This window comes from Oncorhynchus masou, chromosome 27 (genome assembly GCF_036934945.1).
Source record: "Oncorhynchus masou masou isolate Uvic2021 chromosome 27, UVic_Omas_1.1, whole genome shotgun sequence".
Taxonomy (NCBI): domain Eukaryota; kingdom Metazoa; phylum Chordata; class Actinopteri; order Salmoniformes; family Salmonidae; genus Oncorhynchus; species Oncorhynchus masou.
The window spans coordinates 33,224,394-33,246,915 of record NC_088238.1 but is presented as its reverse complement, the minus strand read 5'-3'; the positions used below and the strand labels follow the sequence as shown (position 1 = coordinate 33,246,915).

At 42.5% G+C, this 22,522-nt stretch overlaps 1 protein-coding gene across 2 annotated transcripts; it reads right to left on the bottom strand.

Moving 5' to 3' along the window:
* Window positions 1-314: 314 nt before the first annotated feature.
* Window positions 315-22,289, bottom strand: LOC135516044 (lamina-associated polypeptide 2, isoforms beta/gamma-like). Of its 2 annotated transcripts, XM_064940026.1 has the most exons (7): window positions 21,725-22,289; window positions 8,338-8,455; window positions 7,996-8,139; window positions 7,473-7,582; window positions 3,167-3,262; window positions 2,879-2,944; window positions 1,788-2,725 (listed from the first exon to the last, which is right to left on the bottom strand). In XM_064940026.1, exons 1-7 carry the CDS (start codon window positions 21,953-21,955, stop codon window positions 2,489-2,491), a joined length of 1,002 nt encoding a protein of 333 aa, XP_064796098.1. In that variant the 5' UTR covers window positions 21,956-22,289; the 3' UTR covers window positions 1,788-2,488. The 2 variants fall into 2 exon arrangements, with proteins under 2 accessions (XP_064796097.1, XP_064796098.1); XM_064940025.1 differs by lacking the exons at window positions 1,788-2,725; window positions 2,879-2,944; window positions 3,167-3,262 and adding exons at window positions 315-1,446; window positions 1,678-1,781 and having other exon boundaries at window positions 21,725-22,278.
* Window positions 22,290-22,522: the final 233 nt, after the last annotated feature.

Here is a 22,522-nt window from a genome sequence, read left to right as displayed (position 1 = left end):
GACATTTCATTTGAAGGCATTCAGTTGTACAACTGACTGGTATCCCACCCTTTCCCTGATTGCACATAAAGATTCTCATGTAGAAACAGAGTGCTTGCTTTATAATCCAACCAATATGGTTTCCTTTGTCATGCTGTGAACCCTGTTCATTGCTGCTCACAGCTAATATTCGTTTTGTTTTTACTCTTCGCTGTACAGTGTCCTTGGGTTTTTTGTATGGTGCTTTAAAATCACATTATTATTATTATTGTTTCAAGTTTAGTAAAAAAAAAAAAAAGAAAAAAAAAAGTTTAAATCCTCAATAGACATCATCCTTACATATTACAGTTTTATTGAGAGGATATTACATTATTTATTACAATGACTACATACATGACTAATTAGGCTCCACAGACAATTCCAATTAAAAAAGAGACATAAGAGCTATGTGTGTGCATGAGTTTTAAGAAACCCAGTCTCACACACACATACCTGCTGTATACATGGTTCGATCAAGAAATAACTGAATACAATTGGTTGAAATTCCTTCAGTCTTTGCCTGACTGTTTTTTTTTTGCTAATAACTGCATTATATTACATCGAACTGCATTAGATTATGTTGACAGCATTACAAAAGCAAACCGTGTTAAACACAGACACAGGCAATTCTCTTTCACAGACTCCGGCAAATGCAATCATACGATTACACCATGCAGAGATGTAAAACTAAAACATAGACCATAGTTCAAGTTCACATCATTTGGAAGCCACTGTTTCGGTGTATGTACGTTATCTGGAGATCATTGGTGCGACTGGCTTTCTCTCAGCCTCACAGATGGGGAAAGGACGGACTGAAACAAACAGAAGACAGTATTGTCATTTTAGAATGAGAAGTGGTGGTCATCTTCAACGTTCAATCTATCATTTTGGACATTGTCGTCTTCAGCAGGCGTCGATACAGATTAGGCTCCCGTACCAGACCATTTAACCAATTATGAGTGACGGAAACAGGGGAGAAAAAACAAAAGCAAGAATGCCAAGGAAGCTAGGAACGATGAAAGTGGTGGCAGTAACATTATACTGCCAGAGCACTTGTCTTCCAGGCTTCACTTGCGGACCTCACGACCACTGGTCTGCGTGGAATCTGAGGACCCTCCGAAGGGGGCCATAGCGTTGGTCTCCATGGTCTGGTAGATGAAGAATATGAAGCCAGCTACAATGCCGAGGAGCAGCAGCTTCAGCCAGACAGGCAGGCCACGGGGTGGTGCTATGGCCTTTCCAGCAGGGGGTGCCACTGACGTTAACAGCCTGGTAGAGGGGGGTAGGGTGGGGACTCTGTGGACGGTGGCGGTGCGGCTCTCTGTGTAGGAAGAGTGAGAGGAGCGCAGGAGGGTCTCATCTGTCCACAGGTCACCAGACTTTAGGGGCCTGCCGGCTGCCCCTCGGATGGGCCGTCGACAGGTGGCGCTAGAAGGACGAGAGGAAGAAAGTTGAGATTTACTGTGACATTCCACACATGAGTTGCCATCAGGCAAGTATAACGATCAAACGCTTAAATTAGTTACAGGACACTGCTTTACAGGAACGACAAGACTGGGTGGGAGTCAGATATAGCAAGGATGTATGAAAGAAGTTGATGTATGCCAATAGAATAAGGCAGTCAAGACCAGTCTTGTCATTCCTGTGAAGCAGTCTTACTTGATTCCTGTTGGAGTGTTGGTCTCGTAGGGGAACATCTCCTTCAGGATATCCTTCTCATCCACCCTGTTGGGTGTCTGCTCACCAGCTGCTATCTTCTCCACCTGCAACACACATATTTTAGTACACATTCCTTAGACGTTGAGGCCAACACGGAGCGATTAGACATGGATGAGACATTGACTTGGTAACACGCAAAACCGCCACCTTCACATAAGGGCTAGAGGGGTATTATGTTTGGGATAGGCTAGAGGGTGTACTCCTAAAGACCACTCGATGGCCCTGTTGCAGTCCTATGCCCCATGTGACCAAACCACCGGTAAACCCAAGGCTTGTGACAAACACCATTACCTTGTCTTGTGAATAATACCACCATGACAAACAAACCAACACAGACCCTAGGTAATACATGCATAAGGCATAGCAGTGAATTCCTTTCGTACCCATGGCTCCTTAGAGATACTCGAGGAGACACTGTCCTGCCCACTCACTGGGGTCACAGAGGAGAGGAAGGGGGTGTTTTTCTGCTGTTTCCACTTAGGTTCGAGGTCATTTTTAGACTTACGCTGATCCTGCTGGTCAAAGAGAGGCAAGTCTTCTTTCCCTCCCCTCACATCTTTCACACAGCTGTACACCACACACACACACTACAGTAGCCCCATTCATAATCATCACCCATATGTTTACAACTATACCATGTCTGAGGAAAAACAGTGTGATCACTTTCACTCCTCAACAACACAATTAAGTTCCAAATTCCAGGTGCCACCACAACAAACCATTGTGAGGAGACCAGAACTCTCGAGGACAACTATTGGACAATATACTTTAAACTGTATACCCGAGTAAAGCGATTGGACAGCATGTCAAACTTGGCAGAGAGAGATGATAGGGATTCCAGTTGTTCTTTCAGGGATGGAGATGAGGGGGTGTGTGAGACGTAGCTTACAGGCCTGACGGTGAAGGAGGCAAAGGGGTCATTTCCAGACAAACGAGGTAGTGGGGAAGGGTTGGCTACTTGGAGCGGGCGGACTTCCTGTGGTACCCCCTTTAACAGGGATAGAGTAAGTAACACACTGGATCAGTATCCTATACTAGAAGAGTCTGGCCATCACTTACACAGGTGCATTTAAAATCCAGTGAGCAATATTACAGTAGTGTGTATCCTAAGAGGACAGTGTGATTAAGTTCATATACACACCAGAGGCCATTGTTTCAGGGGTCTTATGCTCTGTCCTACTGGAGCATGGATACTTGGTGCAGGATCCTAAGATGTCCACAGATATGGATTAGAAATATCAGTTATAGAAGAGGTTGGTTGATATCCATACAGACCCAGGAGAGAGACTGATGGCAAGAGAGCGAGACCAAAACAAATAGCCAGTGATCAGAGCATTGAGCAAATTGTGAACAGATCCAAAAATCAGACAAAAACACTCAATACAGAGTGATGTCCCAAGTACTATTGCACATGAGAGATGTCACAAACCTCTAAAAGAGCTGTATTGAGTAGGGTGTTTAGCTCACGACTGGGAGCTTTCGTAGTCAGAGTGAGAGGAAGACCACCATCCCCCTCATAGCACAGCTAGAATACAAGAGAATGGCTTACGGATTAGATAAACACAATAAACACATGAGAATTGATTTTCAAAGTGGATGAAAAGGTCTTGGTGGCAAAAAACATTTTCCAGGAAGTTCTTCTTACAGAGGTCAAACTTGTCCACTGTGTTGAAACAGTCAAGATGTTTGGCTTTGTGCTGCACTCGCCGTTTACACATGGTATGTATTGTTCCGAAGCCATACCGAAATCGATCAAATCATCCAACCATGCTCAGTAAATCAGGCTGGCGTCAAGGTATGCCCATTGGAACGAAACATTGACATGTAGCTCTAACAGTTTAATAGCAAGACTAGAGACTAGCTAGAACTATAGAAGGGAGCAGTGAGCATACCTTCCATAGTTCCTTTACCACCAGTCCCCCCACGTTTCCGCTGTCTCTATTGCCACATTTGGCTTCCTCTAGGATGTCCACCAATTCTGCCCAGAGTGGGCGAAAACACGGTTTGGCGATGAACTTTCACCTCCCTAATTATATTAAATACATTTTACCAAGACAAATAAGATTATACATGTTCTGAATCATTCCGTGGGGTCTAACATTATATCCAAAAAGTTGGATTTCGTAACCGAATACATCCGATAAGCACCGAACTCTTGACAGAGCGGTGCCACTTTCTCGCAGGAACATTTGAGGATTTTACATGTTGTGGTGGTAGTCTGCAAGTCGCAAAAAGCTCAATTAAATGTAAAAAATGTTTTTTAAATGAAAATAACATTTCACAGACGTGCTTGTTTTTGTGAGAAATCTTCTGTCCCGTCTCAAAAATCGATAAACATCTTACCTCTATATTGTTTAATGTCCTCCGGATTCGAGAAGATGCTATTTTCCAGGTTGCCGCCATTTTTTGTCTGACCTCCATTGATTTAGTTACCCTAATTTAGGCCATTTTACAAAGGTTAAAACGGCAATAGCATTTGAACGGATTACGATAGAGAAATTAGGTTTGGACTATAGTATCTACACAATTAACATTCATTTACCTATTGGCAAAAATGTGTTTTTGATTGGACCCCTTACTTCCGCCATCTGCGTGCAAAACAGGACACCTACAATAAATACCAGGTGTGGCAGGAAGGTCAAGAAGATAAAATCTCCGCTTCCTAAACCCCCAGACAAACATTACCCTGCCCCCACCCACCCCCAATGGACATTTACAATTGATATAGATATAGATATATATTGTCTATAGTTGTCTAAGGCACTGCATCTCAAGTGAATTGAACTGTAATTCACTTGAGATGCAGTGCCTTAGACAACTGCGCCACTCGGGCGCCCCTGTGGTCCCTATGGACATTCCCAAACGGACTCTCCCCCTGCCCCCACCACCCAGTGGTCATTTATCATTGCTACAGTTGTAAATGTGTATATATTATTATTTTTGTTTCTATCCACATTTTTTATCATTCACTTCTTTTTGTTTGACATCTTTTAAATGTATTTTGACCTGCAGTGTTACAGCCTCAAACTCAATCTAATGCCACACCTCACTTGAACCCATTCCATCTTGGGACCGACGTCCCGATTCTGAAGAAGCTGGCTCTCTCGAATATAGGATTTCATCATCTTGTGTCTCCATTGTTAACGTTAAGTCGCACAGATGAGAAGCACATCAAAACCAACAAAGTTAGGAATGTATGCTCACACACAAATGTATACATTAAAATGGAACAAATCACTTCTAGTTTCCAGTGATTGACCAAAAGGCTATTTCTATCTCCCAGTGAGTGAATACGTGAAAGGGGCAAGGAAAGCACCCTCCTACAGGTCTGCCAGGGAGTGAGGGAGTGGGGGCTCTCTAGACCTTTGTGGCCCTCAGGGACACCGTGGCTGGGGTTCTTGACTGGGGGCCCACTGGGTTTGGCTTTGGGGATCCAGAGCGCAGCAGCATTCACATTCAGGGAGAAGGCTTGGTCAGGGACAGACTGATGGTAAGACACAGTAGAGACTTTAGAGTACTAGACTAAATAGCCATAATGTCAGGGGGGTGGTTGAGTGACTCTTCAACATTAAGAAACAAATATGCAAAATGGCACAGTCCCACATATCTTACTATGACTAAGAGACACCACAGTGACTACGTGACCATTAGCTATGTACACCCATTAAACAACTTCCAATATCAATCTGAGCCATGAACACAACAACCATTCATAGTGACAGTGAGTGACAACCAACCACAGTGAACCTTATAGGTACCTGAGTCGGTCTGTGTGATGGAGACTCGGCCCTGGCTGTTAGGACAACCTGATGGATAGTCCTAGTGGACTGGGCATGGGCTAGGCCATGCAGTAAGGGAGTGGACTTAGAGCTTGGCTTCTCTGCCAATATAGGCTTAGGTTCCTTAAGGACTTCCTGGACCATGACAGATGGGGAGAGAGAGGCGAAAGGAAATTAGAGGGAAGACTGACTAATGAATCAGTGGAAAGTTTACTCAGGACATGACAAAAACCCATGTCTATTGATCACAAACCCACCAGAAGCAGAGGTGCCTTGGTCTTTGCCTCTCTTGGAGGGTGAAGAACTCCCTCACCAGCTGATAGCTCAGAGACATCCTGGAGCAGGATGAGGAGAATGAGGAAGCTGCGTAATAATTGAGGTAATCATGCACCGAGGCTTAAGGCGAGACCTGCCACCTGTGTTAGTGTCCATTGTTCACTATAGCTGTCGAAGACAGTGGCACCAGGTGATGTGGTGAAAGGGAGGACACACCCACCCACACAAAAGTAGCTTCCCAAATATATCCAAACATATAATATTTAATAGTGGATGTAGAGAACCCAGTGAATGCCTTTGTGAGACAGCTTAATACTGCTTAACTAATTGTATACAACATCTAATTTTTACTTATTTAGGCCTTCGTATGCTGCAATTCAGCTTTTAGCTGCAAATGCATACAATTCCAAATAAACTTTAAATATAACATGACTAACACTATCCACAAAAAAAGTGATTATCAAGTTAAACACTTCTCCAGTGCACCACAAACCCAAGGAGATGGATAGGCTCAGTGTATATTACAGTATCATCGCTTGCAGGGACCATCTGGTCGACTCTATGAGATGATCTCCTCAATGGTCTCTTTATGTTCAACACAGGATGCTCTTCCTCAAGATCATCATCCTCCTCCTCCGGAGCATAGATCTAAACACACAAATTTCTCAGAACACCCGACCTTCCACCTCTTCGCAAACACACCATACAAAGCCAACTTCAGTGAGTAAAGTTGCTTTTAAAAGGGACAGTTCGAGATTTTGCCAATAAAGTCCATCGACTTCCCCAGTCAGATGAACTCTGGGATACAATTCTGATGTCTATACTCCCAGTATGAAGGAGGTTCAGAGGTGCGAGACAACGCTAACTAGAGTTAGCCCATGACCGGAAACACACAGGAACAGCTAACTTGAGGTAGTAGATAAATCTCAAACTATCCCTTTAATGTGGTTACAATATCCACATGAGACCGGCAGCTTCAGTTGAATAGGTTACCATCTGGGACGTTCAGGATTTGAGACACCAGATGTCACCAACACCTCCCAAAGTATCAGGAAAAGAGGAGAAAAGTAAAGCGGCTTAAAAATATATTTTTTAAGAACCCAAAAGAAAAGGATTTGCAAAGAAAAGTAAAAAATAATAAGCAGGGGCTTTAAGTATGTTCTTGCGAGGAAAGAATGAAACAGGGACAGAGCGAGCGATAATAGTGGACTAGAGGCACCCAGTGGCAAAGAAAAAAAACAAGCTAATCCAAGTCATGTGGCCAGTCCTGAAATCAAAGCCTGCTGCACTAACTCCCAGCAGACAGACACACAGAGAGGGTCCTTAAGAGAGACATTTGGTGCTTTGTTTTCCACACACACGTGATTCACACCCCTATAGTCATCTCATAAAGGACACACTTCCTCTCTCTCAAATAGTTTATTAGAGACTGGTTTAATCGATCTCAGCTGTGACGCTGCACATTAAATAGCCTCTAATGGGACTACTCATCATTGCCAAATGTGTAGCATTTGGGGCCAAATCACAACTTGAGATATGCATGCTATTTAACTCAGATTTTAACACATTCTGTACTGTGAGATTTGAAGGAATGCAAACCATGAGGTTGACCCTAGGGTGAGGATATGCTTTTGTCCACTGATGAAATAAAGATATTAAAATAAAAAAGGAGGGACTTACCCGGTTGTGTTGGCTGCTGCGGGTCCTGGTGGTGACTGGGGTCTTCCCTCTGCTTCTGACAGGTCTCTCCACCATGGGGACTGGGACAGGCTCTGGTCCTGTAGTCACCTCTAAACACAAAATGTCCAGCAATGTCGTGCTCTGTCAGTCAGTCTATTGACCAACCAATCAATCCATGATTCGTATTATCCCAGAGGGCCAATTTGATTTGAGAGTAGGTATCTCCGGAAAAAATATCTAACGTGTAAACTGCCAAGATGAATCTGATTTGAATTTGTAATAAACTTATTTTACCTTTATTTAACTAGGCAAGTCAGTTAAGAACAAATTCTTATTTTCAATGACGGCCTAGGAACAGTGGATTTACCTTCCTGTTCAGGGGCAGAACGACAGATTTGTACCTTGTCAGGTCGGGGATTCGAACTTGCAACCTTTCGGTTACTAGTCCAACGCTCTAACCACTAGGCTACCCTGCTGCCCTTAATAAAGAGGATAGTTGATGACTGACTGTTCCATTTCTTACCTTCTTCCTTGTCGCTGTAGCGGTCTGAGTCAGAGTTGCCGTTGCTGTCTACCTGAGTGATGACCACCGGTAAAGCCATGGTCTCAGGAGGACCCTGGTCCAACAGCTTCTGGAGCCTTCTCTCATACAGCTCACGGGTTGAGGCTGCCATGACAAGACATTCAAATAAATTCAATAGAACTTTATGAATCCTTCTTATCAGTGGAGGCTGCCAAAAGTTCAGACATTATTCAAATGAATTCAACACAACTTTATTAACAAATGAAGATTATTGTTGCAATGTCCATTGTTAAAATAAATTCAATACAACTCTTAATTCCCAACTCTTACTGACTGACTCACCCACGATGGGTCCTACGTTGATTCCATACTTGAGTAACTCATCCTTCAGGCCCTCACTGGTCAGCTCAGTCACATCCAGGTCCTCTGGCCGAGGCTTGTCTGTTTTCCTCGTGGCTTTCTGTGAAAGAGGGATCACAGAGGTCAGATTGGTGTAAAGTGTTGAGATCTAGTCACAGAATTACCACCAATCACAGAACCATGACTTGAATGGGAATGCCCATTCTAGTAATTATATTTCTGAGTTATTTTAAATGCACTTCAATCCCTTTTCTGCTTCTGAACATTACAGGGTTTAACATTTGAGAGAGAGAGAGAGAGCGCTTTCGCAAGCAACACCACAGCTGTTAAACCCCGTAAAAAGATTAAAAATCACACACTAATTATCAGCAGAGCTAGTTTTACGCCATCTCCTGACCTAAACCACCGCGAGATTGATAAACACCACTTGTTTATTTACAAGTCCCCGTTCAGATGAATCAGAAAGATGTTTGCCTAATGCAAGTCATGGATCATATACACAATGTTCAAAACATTAAGGACACCTGCTCTTTCCATGACAGAAAGATAAGGTGAATGATATGATCTCTTATTGATGTCACTTCAAAAAGAGTGTAGATTAATGGGAGGAGAAAGGTTAACGAAGGACAGACTAAAGATTTGAGTGCCTTTGAACAGGGTATGGTGGTAGATGCCACGCGCACCGGTTTGTGTCAAGAACTGCAACGCTGCTGGGTTTTTCAAGCTCAACAGTTTGTGTCAAGAAATGGTCCACCACCCAAAGGACATCCAGACAACTGTGGGAAAAAATTGGAGTCAACATGGGCCAGCATCCCTGTGGAATGTTTGACAGCTTGTCGGGTCCATGCCAACAAATTGAGGCTGTTCAGAATACAACTCAATATTGGGAAGGTGTTCTTAAAATGTTTTGTACACTCAGTGTACATTACACATACAATTGCCTCGTTAATGCCATCTTTGGTGTGCTTATCAATGCACAAGCACCCTTTTCCTTCTATCTATGGAATAGCTTGTTGCGTTGTGGGCATAGACATATAATCCATAGAAGGGCTTTGACTTAAACTCATGGGTATACTAGCAATGGCTGCTAGTCTTGACTTGAATGGGAACTGCCACCTATATGTCAATGGTTGATTGCGGCTGCCAAGTTGCCTTTCGCAAATGTCAAAATACAATTGTGAGAAAATAATACAGTTTGGAAAGCAAATACTGTCATTACTGAATGTGTAATGTGAGACATTTTTCTTAAGATTTTTTTTTTGACACTGAACATAAATAAACCCAACATGTAAAGTGTTTGTACCTCAAAACGAGACTTATATATATATATATATATATATATATAAATTCAAATGCAAAAAAAAGGCATATTTGTTCAAATTTTGTGCACAAATTTGTTTACATCCCTGTTACTGAGCATCTCCTTTGCCAAGATTAGAAGCTGATTAAACAGCATGATCATTACACAGGTGCACGTTGTGCTGGGGACAATAAAAGACCACTTTAAAACGTGCAGTTTTGTCACACAACACAATGCCACAGATGTCTCAAGTTGAGGGAGCTTGCAATTGGCATGCTGACTGCAGGAATGTCCACCAGAGCTGTTGCCAGAGAATTGAATGTTCATTTCTCTACCATAAGCTGTCCCCAATGTCGTTTTAGAGAATTTGGCATTACGTCCAACAGGCATCACAACCGCAGCCCACGTTTAACCACGCTAGCTCAGGACCGCCACATCCGGTTTCCTCCCATGCAGGATCGTCTGAGGGGTGGGTCTGGTGCTGAGGAGTAATGCTCTCAGTAATAAAGTCCTTTTGTCAAGGAAAACTAATTCTGATTGTCTGGGCCTGGCTGCCAAGAGGGTGGGCCTATGCCCCTCCAAGGCTGCACCCCTGCCCAGTCATGTGAAATTCATAGATTAGGGCCTAATGATTTTATTTTAATTGACTGACTTCGTTATATGAACTGTAACTCAGTGAAACCGTTGAAATTGCTGCATGAGGCATTTATATATATTTCTGTTCAGTATAATTAATAAAATATTGAATTTGTCCTCAAATGAAGGGGATGATGAGACAAACTTTGCTAGAGGAAGGGTGTGCGATTTAATTGGTCCTCAACTTGTGGCGCAGACATCGCTTTCAGGATAAATGGAGTTAGCCTGCCCTGGAGCAGGTTAGTTCTGAAGGAGTTGTTGCTGTAGAAATGTACCTGACTAAAAATGTGAGCCACTTTCATGGTACCAGTTTACCAAGGTTAACTCCTCAAACCTGATTCGTAGTTCGTAGCTCAGCTTCAACCCCCTGCAGAGAATTTTTGTCGAAAGGGGGGCCTTTAGAGAATCTCTCCCCTCTGCTGACAAGTATTTTTCTAGAAAGGACAAACATTCTAGCCATTCTGTTTCGTCCCAGAAACTGATGGGTTGGGCCAGACACAGAACACACGTGGGTAAAGCGGCGGTTTCAAAATTTACCATTAGCTTTGATACTCTGATTGGTTAGAGATGATCTGATCACTGATTACCTCGTTTTGTACAACACACCTCATTTTGATGTCACCACAAACAACTTCAATGACGGCAGTGTCAGACTGAAGTACACAGCTAATGAGCAGTGGAAGAATTCAGTTTGAGCAGTCAGGCAAGGTATAACGGCCAACCGACAGTCGCCTAGTATTTGTTTGAAGTGGCTGATGATTGTAGTTCATAGCAAGGGGGTATTTTCCACCTTGGCCTAGGGTGCACGACCATATCGGACTGCCCAGCCCAGCCCCAGGACACCTCTTCCACAGAGCTAAACAACCATATCACTTTCTGTGCATGCATTACTGATTCATATTCCTTAACAGCTGGAATAAAAGCCATGCGTCGATTTGAACTAATATTTCATATACACTACCGGTCAAAAGTTTTAGAACACCTACTCATTCAAGGGTTTCAATTTATTTGTACTATTTTCTACAGTGTGAACACAAACTATGAAATAACACATAAGGAATCATGAAATAATAAATGTTAGCCACCCTTTGCCTTGACAGCGTAGCACACGCTTGGCATTCTCTCAACCAGCTTCACCTGGAATGCTTTTCCAACAGTGTTGAAGGAGTTCCCACATATGCGGCGTACTTGTTGGCTGCTTTCCCTTCACGCTACGGTCTGCCTCATCCCAATTGGGTTGAGGTCGGGGGATTGTGGAGGCAAGGTCATCTGAGGCAGCACTCCATCACTCTCCTTCTTGGTAAAATAGCCCTGACACAGCCTGGATGAGATCATCTGTTCAAAGATCATCCGTTCACCCACACCAGGTCTCGAAGACACAGCGGATGGAACCAAAAATCTCCAATTTGGACTCCAGACCAAAGGACAAATTTCCCCCGGTCTAATGTCCATTGCTCGTGTTTCCAAGGAAGTCTATTCTTCTTATTGGTGTCTTTTAGTAGTGGTTTCTTTGCAGCAATTTGATCAGGATGGATTGATTCACACAGTCTCCTCTGAACAGTTGATATTGAGATGTGTGTTACTTGAACACTGAAGCATTTATCTGGGCTGCACATTCTGAGGCTGGGAAGTCTAATGAACTTATCCTCTGCAGCAGAGGTAACTCTGGGTCTTCCATTCCTGTGGCAGTCCTCATGAGTGCCAGTTATCATAGCGCTTGGTTTTTGTGACTGCACTTTTAGTGAAAGTTCTTGAAATGTTCCTTATTGACTGACTAAGTCCATTACTTTAAGACAATCATTTCACATTGTTTATTTGAGCTGTTCTTACTATAATATGGACTTGGTCTTTTACCAAATAGGGCCATCTTCTGTACCTTTGTCACAACGCAACTTGATTGTCTCAAACGCATTAAGAAATTCCACAAATTAACTTAAGAAGTCACACCTGTTAATTGAAATGCATTCCAGGTGACTACCTCATGAAGCTGGTTGAGAGAATGCCAAGCGTGTGCAAAGTCATTATTTGCTTTACACTTGATTAGTTATTACATGGCAGATTCCATGTGTTATTTCATAGTTTTGATATCTTCACTATTATTCTACGATGTAGAAAAAAGCATTTTAGGTGTTCTAAAACTTTTGACCAGTACTGTATATCATTGAGTTAATAAAGCCGCATACAAACATGGTCTATTTTTTTTCTTCTTGAATAAGGCAGCTCGAATGCAGGTGTTTCAGCCTGGCTCTGAGCTTTATGTGGTGGTGGGGCAAGCCAGCAGAAAATATGGAGCGTTGCAGGGTAAACCCCTTGGGTGCTGTCATAGAGTTATATTAGAAGTGCCCATCCAAGAAGACTCAAGGTCATTAGCCACAGATAGAATGACATGACATCAAATCACCTTCTCTACAGTAGCTTTGATTGGACTGATTTTACTTTCAGTCAACAGTTGTCATCAAGTTGACAACCTACTGGCAAATCCTTTTTAATCCTTGTCATATGAAGATAAATTGTAGATCGAACATATGGGTTCTCATCAGCCATTCTACATAAAGATTACCAAACAAGTTGGGAATCGCAAATTCAACCATGCGTAATTTAAGGAGTCAGTAGCTAACTGCAAGCGTTGCAAATAAACCACTAACTTTAGCCTGCTATTCAATGGAGTGGATGTGTAGTCTATTTTCACCTACTGTTCTAACTTGGTGGTGCACAAACAGCCTAAAACCTGTTTTAGAGAAATGTAATCATAAAATATTGTAAGAGCTTTCATTGTCTGTTTATATGCCCCATTTATTTATCCTACGGTTCTGACGTGTACAGGGAGTACACTAAGAATGGCCCATGTTCTGAATTCTGTTGCTGTACATTTCAAAAGTGCTGAACAAAGTTAAATTGACCATGTCCATTGTCACTTGCTCATGGTCTTAATCGAAATTACGGATTGCCTCTTATCTGATTGTCATCCCCTTATGTCATAGTTTGTACATCTCAATCGTAAGTAGAAACCAGATTTGTTTGAACAAATCTGCCATATCAGCTATGTTTATGTGTAGTGGCTTTGCAGGCATGCATCCCATGTTTTGTTTGCCCCACCAAGATAACTCTAAAATTGGCCAGCCGATAGCAAATCAAATTCCTTACACATTAAACTGAGCATGGCAGAGGTGGTATGAGTTGGGAATACTCTGGCTGACTGACTTATAATGATGAAAGCAAAAAAAGTGACAGGAATCAGGAAGTTCTATAACTCTATTTCTATGGTTTTTGCCACATTCCATTGGAACTGCCATGGAACATTTGATGGGGTGGGAGTAGGGTTGCAAAGGGTTGGAAACCTTTCAGTAGATTTCCTGATTTTTGAAGACATTTTAAGCCTTCGAATTTGGCTTAAAATTCATTTAAAAAAAAGTTAGCTTATAACAGAGAACCTTTTGTGAGATACACAAGGCAATTCTAGGTCTTGTGGCATATTTTGGTTAAACTATCCCCAATTAAATGGAATTGCAACCCTCTGCATACACAGTGCATTCTTCAATCACATGTGCAGCTGATTCGCAAGATCTTGCACACAAATTAGATGCTATTGAGCCCACACTACTACACTGAGCCAAGGACTACATGCTTTCTGGTATATTTTGATTACAATACTGGGTGGGGTGAATATTTTATATGACATGCATGTTTTTAACTAGTAAATAGTAGCCTACAGCAAAGTGTGTTCAAATCATTTCTAATTTGTTAATTTCTGCTAGTTAGTTTTTGCTACCATGTGGGTTTTAGCTTGCATAAGCCTGCTAACTGAGGAGTGTTAATTCGCCTGTTTCCAAAAATGTTTCACTGTAAAGTCCATGGAGAATAAGAGCAACTCCTCTCAGCTGCACACTGCACTGAGGCTAGGAAACACTGTCACCACCGATAAATCCACAATAATTGAGAACTTCAATAAGCATTTTTCTATGGCCGGCCATGCTTCCCACATGGCCAGCCCGACCCTGGTCAACAGCCCTGCACCCCCCCACAGCAACTTGCTCAAGCCTCCCCCATTTCTCCTTCACCCAAATAGCTGATGTGCTGAAAGAGCTGCAAAATCTGGACCCCTACAAATCAGCAGGGCTAGACAATCTGGACCCTCTCTTTCTAAATTATCAGACAAAATTATCGCAACCCCTATTAACCTGTTCAACTTCTTTCGTATCGTCTGAGATCCCAAAGATTTGAAAGCTGCCGCGGTCATCCCCCTCTTCAAAGGGGGAGACGCTCCAGACCCAAACTGCTATATCTAGCCGACTCTGCCTTTCTAAGGTCTTTGAAAGCCAAGTTACCAAATCACCATCATCAGATCACCGACCATTTCGAATCCCACCGTACCTTCTCCGCTATGCATTCTGGTTTCCGAGCTGGTCATGGGTGCACCTCAGCCACGCTCAAGGTCCTAAATGATATCATAACCGCCATTGATAAGAGACAATACTGTGCGCAGCTATATTCATCGACCTGGCCAAGGCTTTCGACTCTGTCAATCACCACATTCTTATTGGAAGACTCGACAGCCTTGGTTTCTCAAATGACTGCCTGTTGTCCGGACCTCTGGCAGTCTCTATGGGGTTGACATCCTGGATGAGCTGCACTACCTGAGCCACTTGTGTGGGTTGTAGACTCCGTCTCATGCTACCACTAGAGTGAAAGCACCGCCAGCATTCAAAAGTGACCAAAACATCATCAGGAAGCATAGGAACTGAGAAGTGGTCTGTGATCCCCACCTGCAGAACCACTCCTTTATTGGCGGTGTCTTGCTAATTGCCTATAATTTCCACCTGTTGTCTACTCCATTTGCACAACAGCATGTGAAATTTATTGTCAACCAGTGTTGCTTCCTAAGTGGACAGTTTGATTTCACAGAAGTGTGATTGACTTGGAGTTACATTGTGTTGTTTAAGTGTTCCCTTTATTTTTTTGAGCAGTGTAGAAGAAGAAGCTGTGTACATTTGCAAATACTGTGCCAAATCACGTGAAGAATGTGTAACAGTATAACTTTAGACTGTCCCGTCGCCCATACCCGGGCGCGAACCAGGGACCCTCTGCACACATCAACAACAGTAACCCACGAAGCATCGTTACCCATCGCTCCACAAAAGCCGCAGCCCTTGCAGAGCAAGGGAACCATTACTTCAAGGTCTCAGAGCAAGTGACGTCCCCGATTGAAACGCTATTTAGCGCACACCGCTAACTAAGCTAGCCGTTTCACATCCGTTACAAATGCACCAAAGATGCAGAATCATCTGGACAAGTGCATAATGTTCCCTCAGCGCTCACAACAAGCACCCTCTGACAAAAGTCCCTCTACTTCTATTCGAGGTGAAAATGATGAATCAGATACCTTATCGGTAGCAACAGCTTATGGTCCTCCTGGACTCAATGGAGGAACGTAGTCAGAGAAATGCTGAGGAATGTCTTGCTTGAGCTGTGTATACAATTGGTTGACCTCTGATGCTCACAGGAAATGTGTATGGGAAGAGATTTCTGAATGTTCTTTGCTCAGCATACACCACTCCAACTGACATGATTTCTCTACTCTTTTGCTTGATGCAGAGTTCAAGTGAAGGTCAACCAAATCATAGAGAAAGCAGACTGTATTGCAATCATCTGATGGGTGGTCGAATGTTCGTGGGCAAGGAATAATAAACTACATAATCTCCACCCCTCAACCAGTATTCTACAAGAGCACAGACACAAGGGACAACAGACACACCAGTCTGTACATTGCAGATGAGCTGAAGGCAATGACCTTGGACCACAGACAATGCTGTGAACATGATGGCTGCTTGGTCTAAAGTGGGGGAGTCCTACCCTCACATCACACCCATTGTCTGTGCTGCTCATGCATTGAATTTGCTCCTAAAGGACATCATGGCACTGAAAACAATGGATACACTCTACAAGAGAGCCAAGGAAATGGTTAGGTATGTGAAGCGTCAGAGTTATAGCAGCAATCTACCTCACCAAGCAAAGCGAGAAGAATAATAGAACCACATTGAAGCTGCCCAGCAACACCCGTTGGGGTGGTGTTGTCATCATGTTTGACAGTCTCCTGGAGAGGAAGGAGTCTCTCCAAGAAATAGCCATATCACTGTCTGCCGATATGGACAGCCCCATCAAGAAGATCCTTCTGGATTATGTATTTTGGGAGAGTGTGGTAAGCAGCCTGAAACCTATAGCAGTAGCCATTGCACGGATTGAGGGAGACAATACCATCCTGTCAGATGTTCAGACTCTGCTTGCAGATGAAAGATAAGAAATCCATACTGCCCTGCCCACTTCACTGTTGCGCCATGCAGAGAAAACTGCCGTTTTGAAATGCAAAAAGTGTGAAGACTTCTGCCTGAAGCCCGTACATGCCGCAGCATCCACGTTGGACCCCAAGTATGAGATCAACAAGGTCTCTATGGTGTCATCACTACCATGGGCAAGGTTCTTGGCAGTCTGGCGAAGTACACTTCCAAGCAAGGGCTTTGGGATGGAGATGCAATATGGCAGTTGTGCCAACATATCTCATCACCAACCTGGTGGAAGGGACTTTGTGGATCTGAGGCTCTTTCCCCTGTTGGCTCCATCCCCCTCCAAACCCCACCAACATCAGCCACCTAAGAGCGCAACTGGTCCTTGTTTGGGAACACACACACACCAAAGCACACAACAGGCTGACCAATACAAGGGTTGAAAAATTGGTGGCCATCTGGGCAAATGTGAGGCTTTTTGAGCCTGACAACAAGCCATCTGCAACAACGTTGGAAAGTGACAGTGAAGATGAGGCCCCAGAGTCTGATGTTCAAGAGGTGGACATTGGGGAGGTCCAGGGAGGAGACATGGAAGCCTGAGGGGAAGACAACCAAAGCCTTAGTCTAGAAACCATCATTTTACAGATGTATGTTGAAAATATTTCTGGGAGATGCAATGGATCATTCAATATTCCCTTTCTGTTGTTGTTCAGTGAAATCATCTCATGTGAAGAGTCAACTCATTTAATTAAAGTTCAATTCATTACCACATTCTTTTTTTGGAAGGATTTAATCATTTTAATTATGTCTACTTATGATGAGGTAAAAGGTTTATGTCTCCATATGATATGGTAAATATATGCAATGCTACAAAAACAACATTTAAATTGTATTAATATTAATTTGCATATATTTCCATAAATTCCCACGTTAAGTTTCCACCTCTGAATATTCCACAAAATGTGCAACCCTTGGTGGGTGTAGTAAAGAGAGAGAAGGAAAGAATCCCAGACACACAGGGGGATTTAGCAGCTATCAGTCTCCCATTAGCTTATACTAGACTCCTTACTGTAGGCCTCAGTAAAGTTGGAGCTGGATCTCAGCCCAGCTGAGCACATTATATAATCGCAGAATTCCAAGGAAGAAATAACGGGAAAAATAAAATTCCCGACATCCAGTTTGTTTCCTCACGTATCTTCCGCTCTCTGACCACACATTTTAAAAGTGATATCAAGGCACTGAGGTCATGGCCAGCCCCAAGGCCCAGACAATCCCTGTGCTTTAAGTTTTGCGCTAGGCTACTTGCAGAAGGTTTGTACACTAGAGGTTTAAATTACATGGAATGAAGATTGCGTCAATGCATTGCAGAACAATATGGTTTAACATAGTCCAGTCGCATGATCGCCTAGATTTCCATAATGCTCTCAGTCTGACTAAGTTGTTTCTATTCAGACAGAAATCATGGCTTGGCGAAGTAATATTGAAACTGACTGTTATGTGGCTTTAGGGGTGAACTATAACAAACTGCTTGGTTGTGAATCATGATGTGCACATGGCTAACCACCGTTATGGATGGTTTTCATATCTGTGGTCCTTATGATGACTGCTGCATGTGAAACAATTCACTCCAAATGACAATAAACCATTCAACCTTAGTTGAACTAAACCTTTGGATGGAAAAAAACGTTTTTTTCCCTCCACCTTTATCCCAAAAGGTTTATTTTGATAGCTATTATGAGTGAAAATGTGTTTAAAGTTCTGAGTGTGCCAGTGGATGACTGCCTCAACTGCTTTATGGTAAGCTGTAAATCACAGACAGACATGCTTGGGAGTCAGGTGACTATATGAAAACACCAGGAAGAGCACTGCTATACGATAGCATTTACATCTAACGAAAAAGTACTAGCCTACACACACAGTTAACCAAACATATGTTCAGTGATAGGGGAATGCGTGCAGACTTCCACAAAGTTATTTCCTCAATAGAGAAACACAATAGGAAAATAGCCCTATCCTCCACACCAGGAACCTCGATTTTCTTCAATTCCATTACCTATTCTATAAATGCCATTTCCAGCACACTCAGAACTCCTTGAAGTTCCTTTCCTCTTCTCTGCATACCTAGACTTTTCCCCTAACATAAACAAAACTTCTCCGGTCCAGCTCCAACCCTTCTGTGGATTCCACCACTTGTGACACTAGCGGCTTTTAGCAATGCATGTGTATTTGCATACACCATTGTTGCTTCCTAGCTTATTGGGTTGCACAAAAACAGAGGGAAGTTCAATTTAATTTCAACTTACTGTGCCATGGGGCAGGATGGTTGGTCATTATGACAGGGAGAATATGACATTCCTAAAATAACGTATTATTAAACAGACTTTGCAAACATGGGTCTGTTGTCTTTAGTCTCCAATTCCACTCTTCATAATGAACAACCGTCCAGCCCACCGGGACAGTAAGTAAAAATATAATTTGATTGAACTTCAAGCTTCCCGTGGATTGTGCTCTATAAGCTCAATACACAGCCCTGGGGCTGAACTCCTCCCTATGCAACTGGGTCGTGGACTTCCTGATGGGCCACCCCCAAGTGGTGAAGGTAGGCAACATTACCTCCTCGACACCGATCCCTCAATACAGGGGCCCCACAAGGGTGCATCCTCAGTCCCCTCCTGTTTAATCGGTATACCCATGACTGCATGGCCTCACACAGTTCCAACTCCAACAAGACATGTCAGTAGTAGGCCTGATCACCAACAACACAGCGTACAGGGAGGAGGTAGGCACTCTGATGGCGTGGTGCCAGGTAAACAACCTCTCCCTCAATGTCAGCAAAACAAAGGAGCCGATTGTGGACTTCAGCAGGAACCAGCCTGGACAAGGACCCATCCTCATCAACAGGGCCGCGTGGAGACGTTTAATAACTTCAAATTCTTCTGCATACACAACTCCGAGAAGATTAAATGGTTTAACCGCATGGTCACTCCACCCCCTCAACATTCTTTACTCTGCCTCCACCCCAATGGACATTTCTTTACTCATTCATTACTGCCAGTTACATCTATAGTGCTATTTCTATTACTTTACTAGTCCTGCATGTTGGAGCTTTTCACTGTACCCTGCAACCCTGTACATGTGACTATTAAACAATCTGAATCATAGAGTTTCAGTGTTTTTGTGGGCAGAAGACAAGTGATTGATATTCTCACTGTCCACACCTCTCAACAAATGTCAATGGTTCCCTCCCTAAAACTGAGCAAATAGAGGTGATGTGACCGTAACCTTACCCCAATGTACAAAGACTGTTGTGAACTGCAGAAGTTGTGACTGCAAGCTGTTCTTTTCATTCAGTCATTCACAACTGATGCAGGGCAACAAGGTGTACGCACCTGAATACATTTTTCTTTAAAGCACGCATACAATGCATTCCAATTTTGTAGGCCTACTATACAGTACACAAACCCTAAGAGTCTAAAGAACAGCTGTTTTTCACAAATGCTTCACAAATATCAGTTCATTAAAGCTGCCCCACAACTTCCCCAAAGAAGAAAGGGGGGCTTGGTGGATTAGGAAAAACACCCTGTTACACATGAAGGTGACAGCTGTTATCTTGATACTTGACAACACACTGTAGAGTTGAGTTTTTAAGAACTGCCAATCTAGTCCTACATTACATTGACAGGTACAATGTCTCCAGAAAGTTCTCACAGCCCTTGCCTTTTCCCACATTGTTGTGTTAAGAGTCTGAATTTAAAACTGATTAAATTGAGGTGTCACTGGTCTCCGCACAATACCCATACTGTCAAAGTGACGTCGTTAAGACATTTTTGACAAATTAATAAAAATGAAAAGCTGAAATGTCTTGAGTCATTAAATATTAAACCCCTTTATTATGACAAGACTTAAGTTGAGGAGTAAAAGCACTTAATAAGTACATGGAATGCAATAATAGTCTTTAAAAAAAGTTTATGACTACCTCTCTGCACGCCACACATGCAATTATCTGTAAGTTTCCTCAGACGAGTAGTCAATTTCAAACACAGATTCAAACCAAAAAGACCAAGGAAGTTTTTCAATGCTTCACAAAAAAGGCACCTATTGATAGACGGGTAAAAATAAAAGCAGACATTTGAGCATGAATGTATTAATTCAAATGTGGATGGTGTATCAATAGACACAGTAACTACAACGATACAGGCATCTTTCCTAACTCAGTTGCCAGAGGAAGGAAACCACTCAGGGATTTCACCTTGAGGCAAAAGATGACATTAAGTAGCCGAAATACAGTTTTTACTTGAAAATCTATGGCAAGACTTGAAAATGCTGTCTAGCAATAATCAACATCCAACTTGAAAGACCTTGAAGAATTTCAAAAATAATGTGCAAATTTTGTACAATCCAGGTGTGCAAAGTTCTTGGAGACTTTGCCAGAAAAACGTACAGCTGTAATCGCTACCAAAAGGGCATTCTTACATGGATCAGCCATGTGAATAGTTATGTAAATTTGATTTCTGTATTTAATTTAATACATTTGTAAAACTGTTCTCACTGTCATTATGGGGTATTGTGTAGATGGGTGTGAGAGAAATCAATTTAATATATTTTGAATTTAGGCTGCAACAACAAATGTTTTATAAATCAAGGGGTATGAATACTTTCTGAAGGATCTCTATGTTCTACTATCTAAATTTCGAGTTAATATCTCGAACCTTGATTGACATATCTCAATTTCGGTTTAGTATGGACATGTTTACTTACATATCTCGACATTTTAAGTAGTACGGATATTTACACACAAAACACGAGTGGCGAGAACGGGTTTCCATAAGGGTGCATTCAGCAGTGGCAGATATTTTAAGCGGGAAACTTTAAACTGATTTGTAATACAATACAGCCAAAATGTGTTCGTTTTATATTTAAACGAGATGGAACACGCTGTAATTGAAAATAACGATATTTAAAATGGTATGCTTTTCAAACAATTAAATAAAATGTAATTACCTATAATACCAAATCACATGTTTAAAAAAAAAGGGAGATTAAAACACCCTTTCAAAAACAGTAACATCTTAACTACATTTACTTGTAACATTCACACTGGAAACATTGTTACAATTACTATATTCGCGAGCGGGGAAGAAATCTTACAACTCACCCTGCCCGAGCGACTTTTGTTTGACACTACCGGGACATGCAACTCCTCGTCGCTGGAGAAGGCGTCTGTAGATAGGATCTTGTTGTTCTGCACGGTCAAGTTTTTCAGATACAGACGCACATAAACGTCCTTTCGCTGGTCTCCGGTTGGGAGAGCAACATTGTTGGCCAAAAGCTCGCTCTTGAGTTTATCTTTGGTGAGAACAGACGGGTCCTCCAGATATTCCGGCATGTTGCTCGCTATGAAAAGCAACTCCGCCTCGGTAACAACAAAATGAAGTATTTAGCTGGCTATGTTAGCTAACTAGCGCCTCTTGTTGGATTAAATCTGCAAAATTACCCGTGTACGCAAACTTGATACTTCCAGTTACAATCTTAGCACATTAGCTTACTCGTGTTGGTTCCTCTTTTGTATAAATCTCCTTGACAGTATAATTAAGAAGTGGACGCGCTAAACAAGACAAACCTCACCATTTGAAGTGCTTGGGTTATTATACCAATATCTGCTAGGACACCGGCCCTCTGCCAACATTGAAGGAACAAACGCGGTGAGAATGGACCCACTGCCCTGTGAAAGCGGACACTATTGGACAAGAGCAGTAACATCGGGCTTTGCCATTGGTAGAGAGTACGTGCCCAGTTTAGGCGTTCATGAGCTACCGAAATACATATATATTTCTATTTTCTCTCTATTTACATTTTAAACGTATGTGAGTCAAACCATTTGACAATGCACTGCAAAGCACTACCCTTTAATTGATATAAGAACTTGTCTTGCTGCCACAAAAAGCTTTTTTTG

Excerpts from the sequence above, each read along its gene's own strand:
- LOC135516044 (XM_064940025.1), bottom strand. The coding sequence starts at position 21,955 with ATGCCGGAATATCTGGAGGACCCGTCTGTTCTCACCAAAGATAAACTC. Across the intron at positions 8,456-21,724 it reads ACAAAAGTCGCTCGGGCAGG|AAAGCCACGAGGAAAACAGA; the intron begins GTGAGTTGTAAG and ends CCTCTTTCACAG. Across the intron at positions 1,447-1,677 it reads AACACTCCAACAGGAATCAA|CGCCACCTGTCGACGGCCCA; the intron begins GTAAGACTGCTT and ends TCGTCCTTCTAG.